Source organism: Danio rerio, chromosome 11 (assembly GCF_052040795.2).
Source record: "Danio rerio strain M-AB ecotype USA chromosome 11, GRCz13ab, whole genome shotgun sequence".
Taxonomy (NCBI): Eukaryota; Metazoa; Chordata; class Actinopteri; order Cypriniformes; family Danionidae; genus Danio; species Danio rerio.
Window position 1 is genome coordinate 43,167,837 of NC_141031.1, and position 22,164 is coordinate 43,190,000.

At 40.3% G+C, this 22,164-nt stretch overlaps 1 protein-coding gene across 50 annotated transcripts in view; it reads left to right on the forward strand.

Moving 5' to 3' along the window:
* The window catches only part of camta1b (calmodulin binding transcription activator 1b), a 698,990-nt gene that overhangs the window by 676,270 nt on the left and 556 nt on the right, over positions 1-22,164 (forward strand). For 12 of the 50 annotated variants that reach the window (XM_087274121.1, XM_087274128.1, XM_087274118.1 and 9 more), the window contains 10 exons: positions 25-239; positions 337-415; positions 495-822; positions 1,156-1,580; positions 2,058-2,212; positions 2,312-2,558; positions 3,151-3,222; positions 4,029-4,228; positions 10,886-10,960; positions 18,064-22,164. The exon at positions 18,064-22,164 is cut by the window's right edge and continues 556 nt beyond it. In XM_087274121.1, the coding sequence (XP_087130247.1) occupies positions 25-239; positions 337-415; positions 495-822; positions 1,156-1,580; positions 2,058-2,212; positions 2,312-2,558; positions 3,151-3,222; positions 4,029-4,228; positions 10,886-10,960; positions 18,064-18,127 (1,860 nt within the window). In that variant the 3' untranslated portion in view covers positions 18,128-22,164. Of the gene's footprint in view, positions 1-24; positions 240-336; positions 416-494; positions 823-1,155; positions 1,581-2,057; positions 2,213-2,311; positions 2,559-3,150; positions 3,223-3,330; positions 3,352-3,995; positions 4,229-10,885; positions 10,961-11,284; positions 11,316-18,063 lie in introns of all 50 variants that reach the window. The other 38 variants (XM_087274108.1, XM_087274102.1, XM_087274112.1 and 35 more) reach the window with 9 other exon arrangements.

The following is a 22,164-nucleotide window of genomic DNA, read 5'->3' on the forward strand; positions in this document are numbered from 1 at the left end:
TTGGTTTTTGATTCTGTGTTTTAGTTCTCACCAATTCAGGGTCAGAGCCAGGGACAAGCTCCGGCTGGGAGCTCATTCGAAAGCCGTGTGGTGGTCGTTTGTGAAAAGATGATGAACCGAGCCTGCTGGGCCAAATCCAAACACCTGATCCACTCCAAGACGTTCCGGGGCATGACTCTTCTTCATCTGGCAGCTGCCCAGGGCTACACCACGCTTATCCAAACACTTATCAAGTGGCGGTGAGTAAACTGATTGCATACTGGCACTAAATGCCCATATTTATTGCATATCCATCACTCTGGCACTGTATTATTCTTTACGCTGCTTGTTTTACAGCACCAAGCATGCAGACAGCATTGACCTGGAACTTGAAGTTGACCCTCTAAATGTGGATCATTTCTCTTGCACACCACTGGTGAGTGTTGACAACTTTATGTCACAAAAACCGAGTTTGGATGAGTTGTTTTAATACAGAATGCAACTCTTCTATTTAGATGTGGGCTTGTGCTTTGGGTCATATGGAGGCAGCAGTGGTTCTGTATAAGTGGGATCGGCGGGCTTTGGCTATCCCAGATTCTTTGGGTCGCTTACCACTGGCTATCGCTCGCTCCCGTGGCCACACCAAGCTGGCAGAGTGTCTGGAAAGCCTTCAAAGGGAGGAGCAGCAGTCAGGAGCACTGACTACAACTCCCAGCATGCCTTTCTCACCGTCTACCGAGGCCTCAGCTGCAGAGGGATGGATGAATGTTTGGGGTGCAGAGGCTACTTCCGTAGGACTGAAAGAAAGCAACATCGCTAGTTCTGCTTCCAGCTCAAGCTCAGGTTAGTTCAGGTTAATTCTTCTTAGACTGTCGCTACTTCAAAAAAGTTGTACATGTCTTGTCACACCTGACAAGAAGCGTGTACTGACAACTCGAAGCTTTACATACCATCAAATTCCATTAAAAATGTTATCAATCAACAAAAATTTGCAACATTTGCTTGATTTTGGGTTCAATTAAATGATAAATGGTGTGAAATTTTGAAATCCTGGAGTGTCTGACTTACATAAGGTTAAGAATAACTTGTTATATAAGACCTTTCATGTACAAAATAGGCTTTGACAAATTTAATCAACCCCTCTTCCTCTAAGGCAATTTCCTTATACCTTTGCAGATTTAAGGAGACCCAGGTCGGAGCCATCCAGTTTCTATAGCAGCGTTAATCACGGGGACGCTCCGTTAAGCAAGAAACACAAACCCAACCCTGAAACCCTGCAAAGTCGTCCCAGCAAATCCTGCTCTGCCCCCCTTGGACTAGAAGAACATTCCCACAAGCCTAAAACGTGCCCTTCCAAGCCGAGGGATTCTGCTGTGGAGAAAGAGCAAGGAGATGGTGAACAGTCTCAGAATAAAGTGGGCTCAACCTGTGGAGGTGGGCGCTGGGGTTCCAGACAGGCTGCAGGACGGAGAGTATCAACTACAGGACTTGGCAAGGAAAGACTCGCGAATAGACTGAGATTAAGAGAAATTGCTAGTGCGGGAACAATCTCTGATCTGAGGACAAGCCAGGAGGATCTGGAGAACACAGGAGACCTGCAGGTGAGCCGTAGGGTCTCAAACACTGTCAAAATGGTTTCTTTTGTTGCGTTATAGCAGGGGTGCCATATCCCCGATACCAGAGATTGAGATACCAGACAGAAGTCAATGCAAGTTTGCAAGGTCTGTCAGACTTTATTCTAATCCTATAGCACAGGGGTGTCCAATCCTGTTCCTGGAGATCTACCTTCCTGCAGACTTCAGCTGGAACCTTGATCAAATACACCTGTCTTAAATTACCAAGTGCGCCTTTAGGTCCTACTTAGTTGCTTTAGTTGTGTTTTATCAGGGTTGGAGCTGTGCTATAGGATTGAAATAAAGTCTGACAGATCTTGAACACTTGCATTGACTTCTGTCTGGTATCTCGATTGCATTATTGTTAGAAATATTTTATACCATGTACTGTAAGCCGCTTTTTGGAATTACTTAACATCTCAAGTTTCTAGTGCAGGTTTGAAAGTTCCCAACTCTTTGTTTCAGAATATGAACATGATGACTTTGGCTGAGGAAGTTATCGAGGCGACATCCGATCGCATCAAGAGGGAAAACTTTGTTGCGTCAGACACTTCTCTAGACGGTGTTGGAGTCAGCAGTACCATGAGTTGGTTGGCCAGTTACCTTGGAGATGCAGAGAGGTGATTCATCATAAATGCAATCTCATAAATCTGTGCTCCACAAATATAGTTGCAAACTCTTTTGGTCCTTGTTTGTAATTTTCCCTCAATTGTTCCCAGGTTCCTGTTTAACAAGCCTCTAACTTCCTCTCCTGGCCTGGGAACGGTCCACGGTGGAGCACAGCCAGAACTTGACGGCCCTCTTGGGAAACTTGGCATTCAGTCCCCTGCTGAATGGACTGCGCTCCTTAATGCCTCCCACAACAAGGAGGAGCGTGACTTGACCCAGCTGGCCCTGTCGGATCCTGAACAGAGGGAACTTTATGAGGCAGCTCGCCAGGTCCAGAACACTTTCCGCAAGTACAAGGTAGGGCAGGGCTTCACCCAGGTGCCAGAGTCACCCATGCTGGTTATTGGTGGTGTGTTGCCAGTGTTTGTGATGGTCCAGTTTCAAAGGTCTAGATGTACTGTGTTGTGTTGTATGGTGTTCCTGAAGTTAAGGTAAATGATTCATCCGGATCTTTGCAGTCCTGTGTCGTGAAAGGTGATATGATTGTTGTGGTGTGCGCTCTAAAGGCAGAGATAGGGTCAGTGTTGTTGACAAGCATGGGGATATTTGCTTGAGCTTAGCATGGCCTTGCTGTAAGGAATGATTGCATTGTTCCCTCTATCTGTCTGTCTAAATGGGATGCACAGATATCCCTGAGTCCACACCACATTTGGTTGTTCAGAGCAGATTTCTCCCTGTGTTCTGCTGGCGCGCCGTGCTCTGACAAATAACCTTCTCCCAGGTCTCAGAGCATATCGAAGCAACTTTGCCAGTCTAAGAGGACACCTTGGCCAGGCACTAAAGGAATCAGATGCCATCATCGCTGTGGCCTATCAGGCCTCCCTGTGAACACTAATCTCTCTCCTGTCCTCTCCACCCTACCTTATCCCCCTCTTCCCCCGTCCTGCAGGGTCGGCCACTTCGGGAGCAGCAGGAACTGGCAGCTGCTGTCATTCAGCGCTGTTATAAGAGGTACAAACAGGTGAGTTCAGACACTCAGAAACATCTGCGTGTTGTACACTTCTGAGTGGTCAATTATTAAAGGCTTTACAAGAATGCACTCAATACTTCCCTCTCTCTATCCCTCAAGCTGACATGGATAGCCTTGAAGGTAACTCTTCCTGTTTCATCTATAACATCTTCTACTTTGAATTGGAAGATTGTTATTTGCTTATTAATAATACTAAATACAAAACTTGTACGTGGACAAAAATGAATACAAGCTTAAACTGTACATCTTCGTAAGAACAGATTAGCTATTTAGCAGCCTCACATATGAACCAATAAAAAAGCAGAAAATAATCCCTAGACTTGCACAGGGATTCAAACTACATCTATAACAATATAGTTCACACAAAAATGACAATTTACTCAACCTTAAGTAGTTCCAATGCTTTATGGGTTTCTTTATTCAACTGAACACTAAAGAAGATTGAAAAAAAAGCTGGAAACTGGTTATCGGCTTCCATTTAAGAAAAACCAATACTAAAGAATTCATTGGTTAAAGGTTGCCAGCTTTCTAGCTTTGTGATCAACAGAAAAAAAAAGAAGTTAAACAGGTTTGGAACAAGTAAAGAGTGAGTAAATGATAACATTATTTTCATTTTTGGGTGCACTATCCCTTTAAGCTTCTGAACTGTGCTACTAAGCTGTGGCCTAGCATCCACTTAGCACTATGCCAAGAACACTCGTAAAAAACTAATGTTGACAAATGTTTTGCATTAGCCAAATGGCTAATGGAGTAGTTTGCTACAGATCTCAAATGTATTTTTCTGTCCCTTTTGGCAGTATGCACTTTATAAGAAGATGACGCTGGCCGCCATCCTTATCCAGAGTAAATTCCGCAGCTACCACGAACAGAAGAAGTTCCAGCAAAGTCGCAAGGCAGCCGTGCTGATCCAGCAATATTACCGCAGCTACAAAGAGCTTGGCCGACCGAACCCACGCAGCCGAGCCACTGCAGCTGCACTGGTGCAGCACAAACTCAGGTACACAGCATTTAGGACAAAGCTAATCTAGTGGGATAAATATCAATTGCCTTTGTTATAACAAATCAGAATTTATAAAAGGAAATTAGTATATGGAAATTGGTATGGCTCCAGCACTTTGGCGGCTCCATTGGTAAAATTATTAATGAAATAATGGGGGGAATTATGCATTTAAGAGTTATTTACAGTAAATAATAATAGGGTTCTCATTAAAATAATAGATCAAGTGTTAAAATCAATTTTCATGTTCCTTCCTTCGGCGTAGTCCCTTTATTCATCAGGGGTTGCGACAGAGGAATGAACCGCCAACTTATCCAGCGTATGTTTTACACAGGCGAGGCAGTGGCGCAGTAGGTAGTGTTGTCGCCTCACAGCAAGAAGGTTGCATGGTCGCTGGTTCGAACCTCGACTCAGTTGGCGTTTCTGTGTGGAGTTTGCATGTTCTCCCTGGCTTCGCGTGGGGTTTCCTCCGGGTACTCGGGATTCCCCCACAGTCCAAAGACATGCAGTACAGGTGAATTGGGTAGGCTAAATTGTCTGTTGTGTATGAATGTGTGTGTGGATGTTTCCCAGAGATGTGTTGCGGCTGGAAGGGCATCCGCTGCGTAAAATCTTGCTGGATAATTTGGCGGTTCGTTCCGCTGTGGTGACCCCGGATTAATAAAGGGACTAAGCCGACAAGAAAATGAATGAAGAATGTTTTACATAGTGGATGCCCCTCCAGCTGCAACCCAGTACTGGGAAACATCCATACACACTCATTCACACACATACACTACGACCAATTTAGTTTATTCAATTCACCTGTATCGCATGTCTTTGGACTGTGTGGGAAACCGGAGCACCCGGAAGATACCCACGTGATTACGGGGAGAACATGCACACAGAAATGCCAAGTGATCTAGTCGCGACTCGAACCAGCAACCTTCTTGTTGTGAGCCCCATGCGCTGCAGTGGAGTGTTTAGAACTGCTGGATTTACAACACATAAATTCATCAACGTCTCTCAAAATAACAGAGTGAACATCCTACTTACCTAAATAGTGTTTATCTGTGCATGGGTACCACTTGGTGGGGGGAAGGTAGGACGATTCTATGGGTCCACACCATTTTGGGGACCCAATAATAACTATTAGCGGGCCCAATAAACCTCCCTTCACAAACCCCCACACCCCCTTTCTTCACTTTTGTCCACACCACCCCCGCTTTTCACTTTCGTACGCAACTGTGACAAAAACCCTCCTGTCTTCACTTTAGTCTGTGACAACCACCTCCGCTACAACAACCCCCCCTCCCTTGTCACTTTAGTCTGCGACAACCACCTCCATCCACGACACCCCTAAACCTCCACCCCCAGCTCTGCACTATCGTCCGCCCCCCACGTTCTATAAGATTGTTGTCATTGGGCCTTTACCAACCAACGACGCCCCTGTATCTATGTATCTGTAACCCCACCGGTCCTACGCCACCCAACCCGCTCCGAGCTAGTTTCGAACCGCCAACCTTCCGCATGGGAGTCGGTTGCTCTAACAAGGAGGCTAAAGACCATGGCCTCTAGCGTCTGTCGCTAGAGCACCTTTAGAGGTCAGAGGAGTGAGGTTTACCTGCACAGCACACACTTGCTGGCTTCCGTTACACTCACCCCCCTAAACCTCACTCCCATCCGGGTCACGGCACCAATGTAACCCCGCCGGTCCTACGCCACCCAACCCGCTCCGAGCTGCTTTCGAACCGGCAACCTTCCGCATGGGAGTCGGTTGCTCTAACAAGGAGGCTAAAGACCATGGCCTCTAGCGTCTGTCGCTAGAGCACCTTTAGAGGTCAGAGGAGTGAGGTTTACCTGCACAGCACACACTAGCTGGCTTCCGTTACATATCAACAACACACATTGTCAGATTATGTGTAATGAATATCCTTGCCGTCTTCCATAAACATCAGTGTGTGTACTTTCCAAAGCGCAAATGTTTTGTTTTATTAGTAAATATCTGTATTTAAATGTCTGCAAGCTAAAACAAAAGTTATTTAATTAAAAACGGATGAGTTTTGATCCTTGACAAGCTGTGTGCTCCCCAATGTGCATAGTTTTCTGTGTAATTTAGTATTAAATGTATTGTGACTTAAAATGTTAGCGTACTAATAAGGTACTCTAAATTAATTGTCAGCTAAACAAAATATCTTTCAGAATTTCACCACCACACATACTTTTACTAAGCCACCTTATGTGTTCAATCTCCACAAGGTTATGCATATTTCACCCTAAGTTGCTACAGAGACCTTGGTGTTTTCATCCTCTAAAGTGTGCTATCGCTTTGGATGAATTACTAAGTACACACCAACACTTCAAATGTGACACTCTGCCAAGTCCACTTTCTGAAGAATGGCAGCATTCAAACCCTCCTGTTTGCTTTAAGAGACAATCTGTCATTGAAACAGTGCCAGTTGGACCCCAGGAAATGATTTACTTCACTAACAGTTTGAGTCTAAGTATATCACTTAGAAGCATCATTATTTTTCATTGCCATTTGTTGTCACACAACCTGTTGCAGCTATAGCAGTTTGATCCCTAATTGTTTGTATGCTTTCCTTCCCCTCAATACTGGAGATGTTGGTTTGAATCCAGCATGTAGTGACGGGATTAGAACCATGGGGCTTATATTGGTGCCGTGACCCGGATAGGTGAGAGGTTTAGAAATTATAAAAATAAAACGTAGGCTAGCTATTAAGTGAAGTTTATTCATAAACTAATTACGAGAGGATCACCTGCTTATGATAGCTTGCGCATTATCCAATTTATAATTCACCAATCAGACGATTCCTAAGCCACTATAAATACCCTAAGTTCCATATAACAGCCTTCTTCATTTTGAAGAATCCCCTTTCCACCCCTACTCCTCTTCCTTTCCTAGATGGGTGGCATGGTGGCTCAGTGATTAGCACTGTTGCCTTACAGAAAGAATATCACTGGTTCTAGTTCTTATTAAGCCGGCCAACATTTCTGTTTTCAGTTTACATGTTCTCCCCGTGCTCACATGGGTTTCCTCTGGGTCCCCCAGTTTCCTCCCACCGTCCAAAAACATGCAACTAAAGTTAATTGACTAATCCATATCGGCACCATAGACATGCTCCTAGTAAGTTCTTATCTCTTAAAAGCAATCACTATCTGTTCATTAACTACTACAGCAAGGGAGTTCTGGAGATCTATCTCAGCTCAAACTCCCCTCACGCCCTGCAAACGGGAGGGAGCCCCGGGCTCGAGGATCTTATGAGCTCAGGGCTCTCTGGCGGGACAGCATGCCAAACAAGCTTTATAATCAATCATCAGCTAAGTGTGTACTCTTAAAGAGTTAAGCAAATAAACTTAACTCCCCTGGACGCAAGGTTGGGTGACTTTTTCTAGTTAAATCAAATAACTTTTCTGCAAAAAAAAATTCATTTGAGGTAATTTAATTAGTTACTTAAAACATACTTGGGTTTTATATAAATTACTTGTACATAAATGTCTTGTACATGAATTCCGTAGTTCTATACAACAGGGGTTCCCAAACTTTTCAGCCCATGACCCCCAAAATAACAATTTTAGTGACTCGCGACCTGTATATACTGAACATAAAATATATAAACCTTGCACATAAACCAATAGCCCCAAGTCTATTCATCATTTCATTTTGAAGAATTTGTGTTTTAATAATTACCTGCCTGCCTGTAATTATTACGTGGTGTTTAGGTCCTAATTAATTGGTTCAGGTGTGTTTGATATGGGTAGCAACTGAAATCTGCAGGAAGGTGGCTCTCCAGGAACAGGGTTGGCCACCCCTGATCTAGAGCAAAAGAAATCTAATTATTCATTTTTTTGTGTTATTACTTTAAAATGTTTTGGGTTGATATATGTTTAACATTGTTAAGCGTTATTAAAGGGTTAAAGGGTTTTGTATTGTCTGTGCAGAGATTTATATATGGATTTTAAGTGCTGTGTCTATTAATTAGATTTTGATGAATTTGTGGACTTGTAATGAGTAAGTTATTCAGTTTTCATTATTGATTACTTTTAGACAAAGCAATTAGAAAGTAATTTAAATATAATTTAAATAATTTATTCATTCATTTTCTTGTCGACTTAATCCCTATATTAATCTGGGGTCGCCACAGCGTAATGAACCGCCAACTTTTCCAGCACGTTTTTACGCAGCCTTCCAGCCTCAACCCAACTCTGGGAAACATCCACACAGACTCATTTACACTCATACACTACGGACAATTTAGCCTACCCAATTCACCTGTACCGCATGTCTTTGGACTGTGGGGGAAACCGGAGAACCCGGAGGAAACCCACGCAAAAAAAAAGCAAAATGACCTAGCCGAGGCCCGAACCAGCGACCTTCTTGCTGTGAGGCGACAGGTACTACCTACTGTGCCACTGCGTCGCCCTAATTTTAATAATGTAATTAGTTATTTAATTTATTTTTTGAACTAACATACAGCACTGCCTCAATTCAATTTAATTGAGGGCAGGATTTCCATTCAATCAATTTTGTTTAGCACCTAAAAATATTTTTATTTACACAATTAAATGCAATTGAGTTGATGCAACATGATTTTATCCAACAAATGTTTAAATACATTTGTATTTGTATTTAACTTAAAGTCAAAGGACCGATAATATCAAGTGTCTATTATGTGTTGTACATTTCGGAGTCTCTTAGTTTTATTTGAAGTATTCCTAAATGAACTAAAAGAGCCGTTTTAAGCATATTTAAAATTTACATATACAGTTGATTGAGACTGATCTCAGAACTCATTTTAGGACAGTTATTGCTCACTGAGCAAAGCAACAACTGCAGTTTTACTAATTAAACTGCAACACCCAAAGTATGGGTGCTTCTGCAAGGTGGTAACCTCAAAAACGCAAAGCATTACATGCAAATCTTCTAAATCTTTCAACTAAAGTGAAGATTAAACTCGTAAACTCGAACCAGTTTTTATATTAACTTTAAACACCTAAGATTACTTTTAATGTCAACATTAATGAAATCAGTCCCACACAAAGCATGCTGAAAACTACGAATCTCCTTACCAGATGGACCAACACAATTCCATTGTCCCAACACAAAAAACTTAAATTAACTTAATGGTTTACAAATTTAAGTGGACTAAACATAAAACAAAGAAATTAACCAAAGAATTTACAAGAATTGTGTTGTTTCAATTGATATTTGATACCGTATTCTGTTTTTGTTCTTATGTTAACTTCTATTCATTGTAAAGCCCAGTTTCAAGAGACCTAAGGGGGGGGGGGGGTTGAATTGATTTCAGCCTGTATGTTTTGTTAACAATTAAAAAAAAAAAAAAAAAGATTTGTGTTGTTTCAGCGCATTTTAAACAGGTAGTTTGAACAAACAGCAGTAATCTTTTTTGAGTGTAGTTAAACTCAAAGGTCTGATAATATCATGTGTCTATTTTGTGTCGCACATTTTTGAAGTCTAAGACTGACCTCAGAACTCATTTTAGGACAGTTATTGCTCACTGAGCAAAGCAACAACTGCAGTTTTACTACTTATACTGCAACACCCAAAGTATGGGTGCTTCTGCAAGGTGGCTATCTCAAAACTCAACGCATTACATGAAACTCTTCTAAATCTTTAAACTAAAGTGAAGATTAAACTCGAACCAGTCTTTATATTAACTTTAAACACCTAAGAATACTTTTAATTTCAACATTAATGAATTCAATCCCACACAAAGCATGCTGAAAACTACAAATCTCCTTACCAGATAGATGGACCAACACAATTCCGTTGTCCCAACACAAAACACTTAAATTAACTTAATGGTTTACAAATTTAAGTGGACTAAACATAAAAAAAGAAATTAGCCAAAGAATTTACAAGAATTGTGTTGTTTCAGCACGTTTTAAACAGGTAGTTTGAACAAACAGCAGTAATCTTTTTTGAGTGTAGTTAAAGTCAAAGGTCTGATAATATCATGTGTCTATTATGTGTCGCACATTTCGAAGTCTCTTAGTTTTATTTGAAGTTTTCCTAAATGAACTAAAAGAGCCATTTTAAGCATATTTAAAAGTTACATATACAGTTGATTGAGACTGATCTCAGAACTCATTTTAGGACAGTTATTGCTCACTGAGCAAAGCAACAACTGCAGTTTTACTAATTAAACTGCAACACCCAAAGTATGGGTGCTTCTGCAAGGTGGTTATCTCAAAACTTAAAGCATTACATGAAACTCTTCTAAATCTTTCAACTAAAGTGTAGATTAACTTCTAGCCAGTCTTTATATTAACTTTAAACATCTAAGATTACTTTTATTGTCAACGTTTCCCTCTCTTAATTCAATACCACACAAAGCATGCTGAGAACGACGAATCTCCTAACCAGGTTGTTGGACCAACACAATTCCTTCATGTTGTTCCAACACAGAACGCTTAAGTTAACTTAATGTTCACAAATTTAAGTGGACTGAACATAAAACAAAAAATAATTAACCAAAGAAATTTCAAGAATTGTGTTGTTTCTGCTCATTTTAAACAGCTAGCTTGAACAGGCAGCAATGCATGCTTACCGTTTATCGTCCAGAAATATCAGGATTTACTTACTTGTGCGCATTAACTCATGCGTAACCACTCATGCTGTTTGTTTTGTTCTAGAAGCAGTTTACTGACCAAGCGACAAGACCAGGCTGCCAGAAAAATCATGCGCTTTCTGCTGCGGTGCCGTCACAGGTATGTCAAAGCCAAAAACTTCCACAAGGCCCAGGTGATCCCAAGGCCCTGATGTTCTTCTAGCATGCACACGCTTAACTATGGCATACTTTAACATTTTAGAAGAATTATTTGTAACATTCTCCAGTAAAAAAAGGTTATTGGCACGTTTCCAAATCTCTCAATTACACCAACATGAACATCAAGAGTCGGCACCGGACAAACCTTGGTGTTTTCATGGCTCTGCTAGAAAGCCCTATTGTGTTTGGTCCCATTTCCCCAACCCAACCGAAACCTTAGTGTGTACTAATAGCTGTCTGGTGTTGTTTTGCTGTTTATGCAAAGCCCCTTGATGGACCATAGACTATTCAAACGGGTGAGTGCAGCCTCAGTAAATCAGCTCGTTCCCCTCGATTTCCCCTCTTTTATCTCCCTGTCTCTCCCTTTTTTTCTTTCATCTTGTTCCTTGATTTCAGACTCTGCTGTTCCCTATGACTTTATTCTGTCCTTTCTTTCCCTCCTTCCTTTTATCTTATTTCCTCTATTGCTTTATGCCTGCATGCATGACGGAGCCCGAGTTTGACTGAGCCTTATATGAGAGAGAGAGGACTATAGATCCAACTAACCTGCAAATACAGATGATGCATTAATGGCAAAACTAACAAAGCACTCTCTCTCTCTCTCTCTCTTTCTTTCTCTCTTTCTCAATACCTCTATCTTCCCAAAAGTCTCTTCCATCTCTCTTGTTATGAGGATGCTTATGACAACACTAAGGACTGCTGGGTAGTGCATTTGGCAATTGCATGATGGCTAAAGATATGGAGGCCTTGCTTTTATCAGGGCATGCTTGAAACAACATCTACCTTTCTCCATGGAAGAGAAATGTCTTGAATGCCTGGCTGCCTGTTTTATACATCTCTTTCAGCTTTTATATAAGCTTGATTTGGGGGCTGAGGGCGGGACGGAGGGGTCAAACTGTGAGCCGACAACATGTTTGGTGGGGTGGAAGGGGTCGTATGTTGGGTATTCAGTATGTGTAGAAGTATAACATGTTGACTAATATAAACATTTAAGAAATTGTTGTGATGTACTGCGCATGAATTGTAGGGTTATGAATTGTTTTAACATTAGATTAAGATTGATGCTTCACTTTTGGACTTTATTCATATTTTATATTGACATGTGTTTGCTTTGACTCCTAGATGTAGAATGTAGAATTCAAAGAAAATGATTTCTCCCACAGATTTTGTTGTGGCCAATAAAAAAAAAAGAGTATGCGAAGATTGAAATCACACTTTTAAAATGTGTGAATGCCATTGGATTAGATGCGAAATGTCAAACCAAATATCATCTGTGCTCAAATGTTGGGCAAGAACCACATTTCTGAACAATTCTTGCTTTGATTTAAGCAACTACACTTTGTGAAATAAGGTTTTGACAATCAGAAATATTCCAAATCATCATGTTTAAACTGTACATTACTACCGAAACATTCAGTTCTGCTCGAAAAGTGTGCATATGCTATGTTTCTTTAGAACAAAAGACATTTGCTTTGATATTTTATTTAATACTTGTGACATTCAGACATTTTTAAGTGTGATTTTAGTATCCACACTCCAAAAAATGCTTTTCTAAGAGTTGTTGTCTTGTTTCTAGTCCAAAATAGAGATGCTACGGTCAGGATTTTTGCAGCTGATACCAAGTATCTGTTCCATGTCATTGTGATCAGCCGATACCACGTACCGATTCTGATGCTTCAACCTTTTCATATTACTTACACATGCTTATAACCCGAATATATGTGAAAGACGCTTAACAGGTTTTATTTTAGAGATCATGCATGAGGTTTAGCTGTGTCGTTTTTATTTTCTGTCTGTTTCAGGCTCAAACGGATATGGCTAACAGCTACTCTAAATGAGAGTATTTACACAGCCGAGGCAAAGGACATGCTAGTGGAGGCATGATGCTTTCTGGGGACGTGGAGCCGATTCGCGAATTACAGCACAATATGTTAGCTGACCAATCAGAGCCTCTTGAGGGCAGGCCTTTCAGAGGAATTAGGAAATATGAGTCGTTTTCATGTTAGCTTATGCCTAGTTCACACTAGAGGATTTTAAGCCTGATTTGAGCCCGATTTCGAAGTTAACGAGCTCGCCGACAGATCGGGCTGTGATCGGGAAGAAATCTGCGAGTGCTCGGCGCTCGCCGCACTTTATGTGTGAACAACTGAACAATGCATCAACGAGGCTCGCTGACGCGTCGCCGACACCTCGCAGACAGAAATCCAACATTCAGCATGCTAAATATTCCAGAGCAGTCGGCCGACTCAACCCCACGTGTGGTCAGATGTAGTGACGAGCTACAGCCAATGAGAGAGCAGATCAGCATGAGCTGAATGGCTGTGTGTTTAGGAGCTCAGCAGAAACATCTGTGACTGGTCAAAATGGGCATCGGTGCACTCGCTTCATTCTGCGTTAGCACAGACATGAGAGTAGGATATATTAACAGTGGAACTAGAATTGTGTAACTATTAGAATTACCATACTGCTCATTCTGACCGTTCTCATATAAAACGCCATATTGTCACAACATATTTACATTCAAAGCTATTATTGAGATATTAAAATTAAACTTTGAATGTCTGGCATCATATTTAATGACACCATTACCCTAAAAATATAATCTTTTTTTTGGGGTAATACAGCCTATAAATATGTAGTTAAGATACTAAAACACTTAAAGGTCTTGGATTTCATTTTTACTTTCAAACAGGAGCTATTTCACAGCACAGAATATGCAGTTTTGAAAGATATCTGAAGTAAATTGATGTTTTTGCCATCAGAAAGTTTTGTTTATGTTAGCAGGAAGTTGCCTGGCAAGAAAATGCACACAAATTTAAAGTCACAGTGAAAAGTATCAGACATGCATGCAGTCATTTTGACCAATATGGTAATTTAAGGCAGAAATGCTCAGTTCTTTACTGTTTTGTAATAAAAAAAAATTGCAATGTCAGAAAGAAATACACTGATAGTTAGAAAACGGCAGGGTGTTATAGATATGTTAGTTTTATTTCAAAGAGTTATACAATTCCAAAAATTAAAAACTCTCTGTGTATCTATCAGATGAGTGATTAATCCGCTGATAAATCAGCTGATTTGACGATGTTTTTAAATGCTTTCTTCAAAGCTTGAAACGCTGTCAGTGATGTCATCAGCACACAAGCAGCCAATAGTGTTCAGCTTTTTCTGACGACTCCTCTCTCATAATTTCATTGGCTGTGGTTTGGTTGCTTGAATGAGATGTTGGGGAATGAGTTGTTGTCAGATCATGTAGTGTGTGACCCCCCTCTTGTGGATCATTTACAGAGTGTTGCGTAGTGTGAACACCACAGAGATTAAAAGACACAAAGTCAAGTCATGTAGTGTGAACGGCACAGTGATCTGCTGATGTTTAAAATCCTGTAGTGTGAACTAGGCTTTAGTAGCTGTATATAATAAAGTGAAGCATGAGCACACAATGCTTTGCATAAACACAACCAACCCTTAAAAATACACCATGGACTATGGAGTCAGAAAAGACTCAAAAGTAATTCACGCAAAAGACACGATGTAAACATGCGTAGCCAAATTCACGTGGATAAAATCAAATTCACGTGCGTAAAATATTTATTTATATTCACAAAAAAATTTCATGTGCACAAAATAAAAATACATTTTCATAAAATACGTTTCACAAATGCAAAACACCATTTGCAAAATGTATAAGAGTGTACAAAAAGTTTTGAATGTTTAAAACTTGCGAGTTCATCCTTAATGAGAATGTGCAAATCCTCTTTCACGTACGACTCCCCCTGGATACGTGTGTGTGTATTTTTGAGACTTTCCTGCCAGAAGCAGGGCAGCTCGTACCTTTCAGCCAATCAGATAAAAGCTGTAGTCGATGACACCCACTCTGCGCTCCATTTGCGCAGACTGTTTCTCTCCAGCATGGCGAACGGAGAAAGCAGCAGTCACAGTCGCACTTTTTTTTTACATTTATTTATTTATTTGACCATAGCCTCACTCTTTTTATCCATTATTTTGCCGCAGCTCCGCTCTTCTTATTTATTGTCTCACAGCCTCATGAGCAAAATGTAGCCTGCAGGGTAATGATGAGGATTAACTATCATTTCTTCTTTTTTTTTCATTTTTATTGTTAAGACATATAAAACTGTAAGGTTGTTGAACATTTGAAGTTCTAAAGCAGCTGTTTTCTTGAAAAAGACGTGATAGTGTCATTAGAAACTGAATTGGAAATTACCTTATTTTAATATAGTCCGTTGTGAACTGAGGTGGGCCGGTCTATGGCTTAAAACTCCAGGGCTGAAAAGGAGTCCCACTCCGGCCCTGATTATATCTAATGAACGTAAACAGGCTGCTGTTGTGCTTTAGTAATATGTAGAATATAAATATAACATTAATACTTTTCGGCAGATTTTTAACACAAATCGAGCCTCTCGGATCATTTCAAACATGTTTGATGCCATCAGGATTTCAATCTGCCCTCCAACTTACAGCCGCATCACAGAAGAGAAGAGCTGAGAAGAATTTATTTTTTATTTTTTTGTATATATCTTAATGTTATTATATACAGCTACTCAGCTAACATAAAAATGACTCATATTTTCTAATTCCTCTGAAAGGCCTGTCCTCAATAGGCTCTGATTGGTCAGCTAACATAATGTGCTTTGATTCGCGGATCAGCTCCATGTCCCCAGGAAGCATCATGCCTCCACTAGCACTCACTTTGCTTTAGCTGTGCAAATGCTGTCAGTCAGAGTAGCTGTTATCCGTATCAGTTTGAGCCTGAATCAGACAGATAATGAAGCGGACACAGCTAAACATCAGGCCTGCTCTCTAAAATAAAACCTGACAAGTGTCTTTCACATATATTCAGGTTATAAGCATGTGTAAGTGATATGAAAACGTTCACATATCTTTTGCGAGTTTGTTATTTGAGATATAGAAAGCAAGGAAAGAGGCTGCATAGAGAGACACTGCAGTGCCGGCATTTTAGCTTTCTCTGCTATAACATTTCAATGCCTTTTGTGGCCACACCCCTTCGGGTTTGTGATCTCATTAACCCGGATGTATTTTTTTGTAGTCCCCAAACTTGCTGTAGGCTTTGCTAAGCTAACTCTGTAAAAGCCAATGTCTCCGTTTGCATTGAACTTTGAGCGTCTTACATTCAGAGATGTTGTTTATGTTCACACAGCTCCATACACATCAACTAAAGTTTAAAACATGATATCCTAGTGGACCACCCCTTTAAAACCCCACCATAAGGCTGAATTATACTTCTGTGTCGAGCGATTGCCATACCCCACAGCGCATGCCTTGCCCATAGCCATCCATTTATACTTCTGCGTTCTGTTTGTGTTGCTCTGGAATAACACTTCCGAAACGCTAGCTGGAGTTTTTATGTTCCTCTGTGTCGACTTTCTTCACAAGTGTTTCGTTTACATGGGAAATACCTGTTACATTAATGTATAAGCAGCTAAATCTCGCTTATTCAGAGGTGGGAACCAGCGGACATGCAACAGCTTTGACGTAATAATAACGTAAACACAAAACAGTAGTTTCCATCTGGAGCTCCTCCATGGGACTTGACGCTTGTTTAACTCTCCCGCCACTATTAGGCCTGGTTTATACTTCTGCGTCGAGTGATCAGCTTGACCCACGGCGCATGCTTCTGCGCCATACTTCTGCGCGATAATTCCATTGCTCTGCAATAACACTTCAGAAACACTAGCTGGCAGTAGGTGTTTATGTTTGTCTGTGTCGAGTTTCTTCGCTGGTGTTATGTTTATTCTGAATGCTACCTTAATGTACAAGTGGTTGAAACTCGCTTATTTTGAGGCAGGAACCGGCGGACGTGCAACAACTTTAATCATAAGGTAAACACAAAACAACAGTTTCTATCTACACACAATCACTTGTAAACACTCGCTCCATCAGGCTCGCCCAGCTCTCACCTCCGCCGACCAATCACAGAGCTTGCGCTACAGTTACAATTTTTGAGAGGTCCCCGTCAGCATCGCCGACAGCCACGGCAAGGGCTATGTGTCCACGTGTAAGCTGCGTTGGAGAAAACTTGTGCGCTTGATGCAGAAGTATAAATCAGCCTTTAGCGCCTCCCATTCTCGTCAACGATAACATGCTGAAAAATCACAGCTCTTGCGCTGTACGTCGTCCAGAAGTGTAGCTACATTTTTTATGAGATGCACATCTTCGTCAGCTACGTCGAAAGGTATGTAGCTCTGCGGAAGCTGCGCCGGATCATCCGCACGCACTTTGCCACAGATGTTGAAATCAGCCTTTACCAGGACTCAATAAGGAAAACAATGTTTACTTGTGAATGTACCACAAATCACGTTGCACTACTTGTTTTCATCAGTCTTAAATAAATCCTTTAGTCAATATCTTTCACAATATAGTTGTGTCTTATGTAAAAGTACTTGAATAGTCTGTCTTGGGTTATATGTATAGTTTAAGTATGCATGACAATTTTGCCTCTAATAGACATCTAAACGTAGACAGCTTGGCTAAAACAAGGCTAAACTTGGGCTGTTAGTGAAAGTCTAATATATTTAAGATTAAGAATAGCCCAAAACTAGACTAGTCATCAAATATACAGATTAGACAGACTTTGTAGTCATTCATTTCTGTTTATTTGATGACTTGTCTAGTTTTGGCCTATTCTTAGACGTCTATGAGATTTTCCCTGACAGCCCAAGTTTAGCCTTGTTTTAGCCAAGATGACTATGTTTAGACATTTATTAGACATCTATTAAAAACAGAAAATGCTAGCTGGGATCATCGCTTGAAGAATTATTAAACATTTAAACTAGAAACAAGACAAAAACCCAAAGTAAGAAAAGCATTTATTGTGTTTCTCAAGGTTTTAAAAGTCTTTGTGGTTTATAGTAAGGGCATATTTGTTGTTCTTCGCTGATTCCAGTGAGGAGAAAGAAATGAAAATAGCAGGTTTATTTGCTAATGATCTGTGATTCATGTGAGGGCCCTGAATGTTTGTGAAATCCTCAAGTTAATTATGTAAAACTCTTGTTTTTGCTCTGTTTTTAGGGCGAAAGAATTGAAAAAGGCCAAGGAACATGAGAATGCCGCAAAGAGCCCCGTCGCAATGTAACATCTCCGAGCAGACCCTTTCTCTTCCACTTCAACTGCGTTTTTACAAGAGACGAACACTTTAGAGGAGGAAAAAAAGCAAAAATTCTTCAAGAAGCGGAGCGTGTCATCGGACGTGCGGCGGTTGAACTCTAGCAGCGTTGTGACTGATTCTGCATTGTGTATTTTCTCGCTACGGGGGAACTGAAATCAAGACTATTGGGGAAATATGACATTATCTTCATGGCATTTTTGCACTCTTCATAGATTTTTTTTCTTTAGATTATAAGAAAAAAAAGGAAAAAAAAAACGAACGAAGACCAAGGAGCAGAGGCTTTTTATTCTGACGACGCTTGTAAAATATCACGCGACATGAACAGATGGAAATCAGAAAAACGTCATGCTGGAAGCCGCTTCAGATTACATTTTTATATTTTGAAAGGAAAAACACAGCAATCAGTTTGGAACAAAAAAAAAAAAGAACAAAACCTAATGTAAAATGTAAACCAAAAAAAGGCCTCATTTCAGTGACCATATGCATGCCGAGTATTTGAAATCAGTCTCTCATTCTCCACAAATCTTTGTTTTTGACAAATGCTGTCGGTTCATTCAAAGGGAAGCCTTCATATGAATGTAGATGGGGTCAGGGCAAAAAAAAAAATGCTGGGTTTGAAATATCAGTGTCTTACCTTTGTCTTTACGGGGGTTATAGGGGACTTCTGACGACATCTTGTGGGATTGAAGCAAAGCCCTCTGGGTTACCTGTTTCGTGTGCACTGTTTTCGACTTTCTTATGGGTCCTTTTCTTAATGTCATTTTTGCTGGCCTGACTTTGTGTGTCCCGTGTTTGTTGAATTGAATCTGGATACAGTGCATGTGTTTGAGCGAAACGCTCCTGCATGCTGACGTAAATGTTTTGTGTTTTATTTTCACTCATTCATTCATATTGGTGATATTGTGGCACCATCAAACTAGCCTAGTCCTATGTTGCCTGTTTGTTTTCTGAGAATATTATTATAAAGACTATTATTTTTGTATAGTTCTGTTATTTATTTTAGTAGTATTACTGGGTTTTGCTTAAGCGTTTTATTTTAATTGTGTGAAGGATCGTCGATCCTTTTTGTTTTAAAAACTGACTTTTTTTATGTGAATTGTGCCACAGCGCCAAACGTATATTTGCAAAGGTTATCTTCCATTAATGTGTGCGCGTGCGTGTGTGTGTGCGTGTTGTGATACGTTTCTTCATTGTTACTGTTCGTGATTTCCAACAGCTCCAGAAAGCCACCACAGGCTTTCCCAAGGAGATTCACAGAACATTGCCTTGACTTCTTGACTTTTTGAAGGGTCCCTATACAGAAGCTTCAACAAAAAAAAAAACAACAAAAAAATCCATATTTTTGACTATTGAGTGGTCTCTGTATATATATCGAAGATGGGTGAAGGAGCATTGATAGCCAGAAACTTTTTCCGAAGAGGATTGTATTTAAGAATATATAGTATTTTATTCATAAATTGGATTATAACACATTAAGAGACGAACAAAAAAATATATTGTATAGTTTTCTTTGAGCGCCCAAGATGTACGGTTGTATTGTTTGTAAATACTGTAAATATCGGTTGCGAAGAAGGAGCCATGTGCATGAAACTTTAAGACATTGAACATAATGTAAAGATAAAAATGTAGTGGCAACGGTCTGTAATACGAGTCGAACAACTTCACTATAAGACTTTGTTGGAAATGTTCTAACGCAGAGCGTTCTCTAAAGCATGACATGAATCACGATAAAACCGTAGATTTAGCAGAAGAGCCAAACAAATCCGTCAGACACAACTGGATTATTATTATTTTTCAGGGTTAGAGAGAATTATTTTCTTCAGTTCTTCTTCTACAAATGGTGACCAGTCATATGAATACTACTATAAGCTACTCCTTTTGAGAACGACGAGTCTATTGAACGACAAACATCACTCATACACCCAACAGAGGATGAAATGTCTCCACAGGTTTTTTTTCTTTTGTTGTTGTCTTGTTTAACATGACTAGGAATATTCTCACATTTAATCGTCTCCTCAGTATTAAACAATGGAGGTTAAAAGTAGGTCATGTCATATTAAACATGATGTTGACGTGAGGGTTGTGATTGGTTATTTCAAGCAGGCGATTCCCATACACATGCTAGAAAATATCACATTCAAAGAGGTTCAAGCATATCGTATCGCTTAAAACATACATTTCTACGACTGCCATGCGCTCATATTATTCTTATTCATAGCTTTATTTTCATTTCTCGGGGGGCTGCTACCGACATTCAAAACCCCATTGTTGAGTCACGCACATTCATATTGATTTGTCCTCTTTTTGTTGCTCTTTTCACAGCACATTCGTGAATATCTTTCACAATTTCTCAGAAAGAAATTCGAGACTAACCTTCCCCCTAAATTTCCAAAGTGATTTCAGCTGACAGGAGGCATCATTTTAACTTACACCAGCACATTTTGCCTGTTAAGATATATTAAATAAAAGGACATGGAAAGAATGTGGTGCTGAAATATTATATAGTTTTACTATCTATTCCCCACTCAGAGACTCAGTGTTATTATAGAAAGTGCCTAAAATATTCAACCAATATCAGGAGTGTTTGATTCCTAAAGTCGACTGCTCTTTTTTTTGATGGTATACAGCACTAAAATAAACGAAGCCCAGGTTTGTTTTCTCCCCTTAAACTTGAACATGAAGCACCTGCCATATTGGTTTTGTCGCCTATTCATTGACTTCACTTCATGTCTCCAGTTATGACTAATGTTTTTGCACATTATGCATGCATGCTTTCATTATTTCTTTCGTTTTGTGTTCTTTCCCATGTCATATCTAAACTGGGCCAGGAAAGTAGGACATGAAAGTTGGCACATTATATAATAATTTCATCCGGAAAACCATTGCTAGATTCAAGTCAGAGCACAACTCCTCATAAAGGTGTCCACCTTCTCCATCCCAATGCTATTCTTCTGTCGTTAAACTTCAGGAAATCATCCGAACTCGCCAGGAAAACTGTTTATGGATCTCCAGGTATATGTATCTCAGTAACTTTCTGTTTGGGTCATTCGTACGGGAACAGAAGAACAAATCTGCCTCCCTTATGTAGTTTTTTACTCAGGGTGCTAAAACAGGGAGAGGGTGTTTCACACGGAGACTAGAGTAGGTTAGGTTCAAAGTCTCCGGGTTCAGCTCAGAATCAACAGGAGAAACCACTGGGGGTGTGTATACTTCCATTCGCTTCTTTACAAACCACAGCTTTCGGAGACATGACTGTGACTCGGGTTACAGGATATTATAGGCTAGACCGCGTGTGTTTATAGAGTTTTTACGACCATTATTTCCAAATCTGAGCAGGTATCATCGTTCGTGCAGGTATCATCGCTCATTTAGTAGTATTACCACATCCCCGTGGGATTGGGAATGCATGATAAGTATACCTCAGCGCCAAATACCTTCAGAAAAGGCGGGAGATCCAGTCCTCTTATGAAACAGCTTAGTATGCGTGCATCTTTTACGTCGACCGGATCATGCTTTCCGTATTTTTGTGTCAGAGAAGAGAAATAATATGCACTTTGTACAGCTCACCATCCCAGTTGAATTTCCTCTCCGAGTCCTGGTGTGTTTTGCGCGCGCACGTGCGCGTGCGTATGTGTGTGTGTATAAATGTGCTATATCTCGACGTATGAACACCGATGAGCACGCGTGGAGGTTTTAGCCGAATGAGAGGAAAACACTAGTATTGGTGCAGTTGGAAGTTTGTACGATGTCCTACAAAATCCTCTGTTTGGAACTCCGGAAATGCAGGTTTTAGGCTTAAACTGAACCGCAAAAACCACCCGATTATAAGCTTTTCACTTACAAGTACAGAGCAATAAACACTTTGTTTTTAGCTGAGCTCTTTAGGTTGAAAGAATACGGATATGTCAAACATAAAATATAAAGAAAAATAGAAAAAACAGACATTGGGACATGCTTAGTTCACTTCCTCTTATGCAATTACAGGTACACAGAGAGAGGTGTTC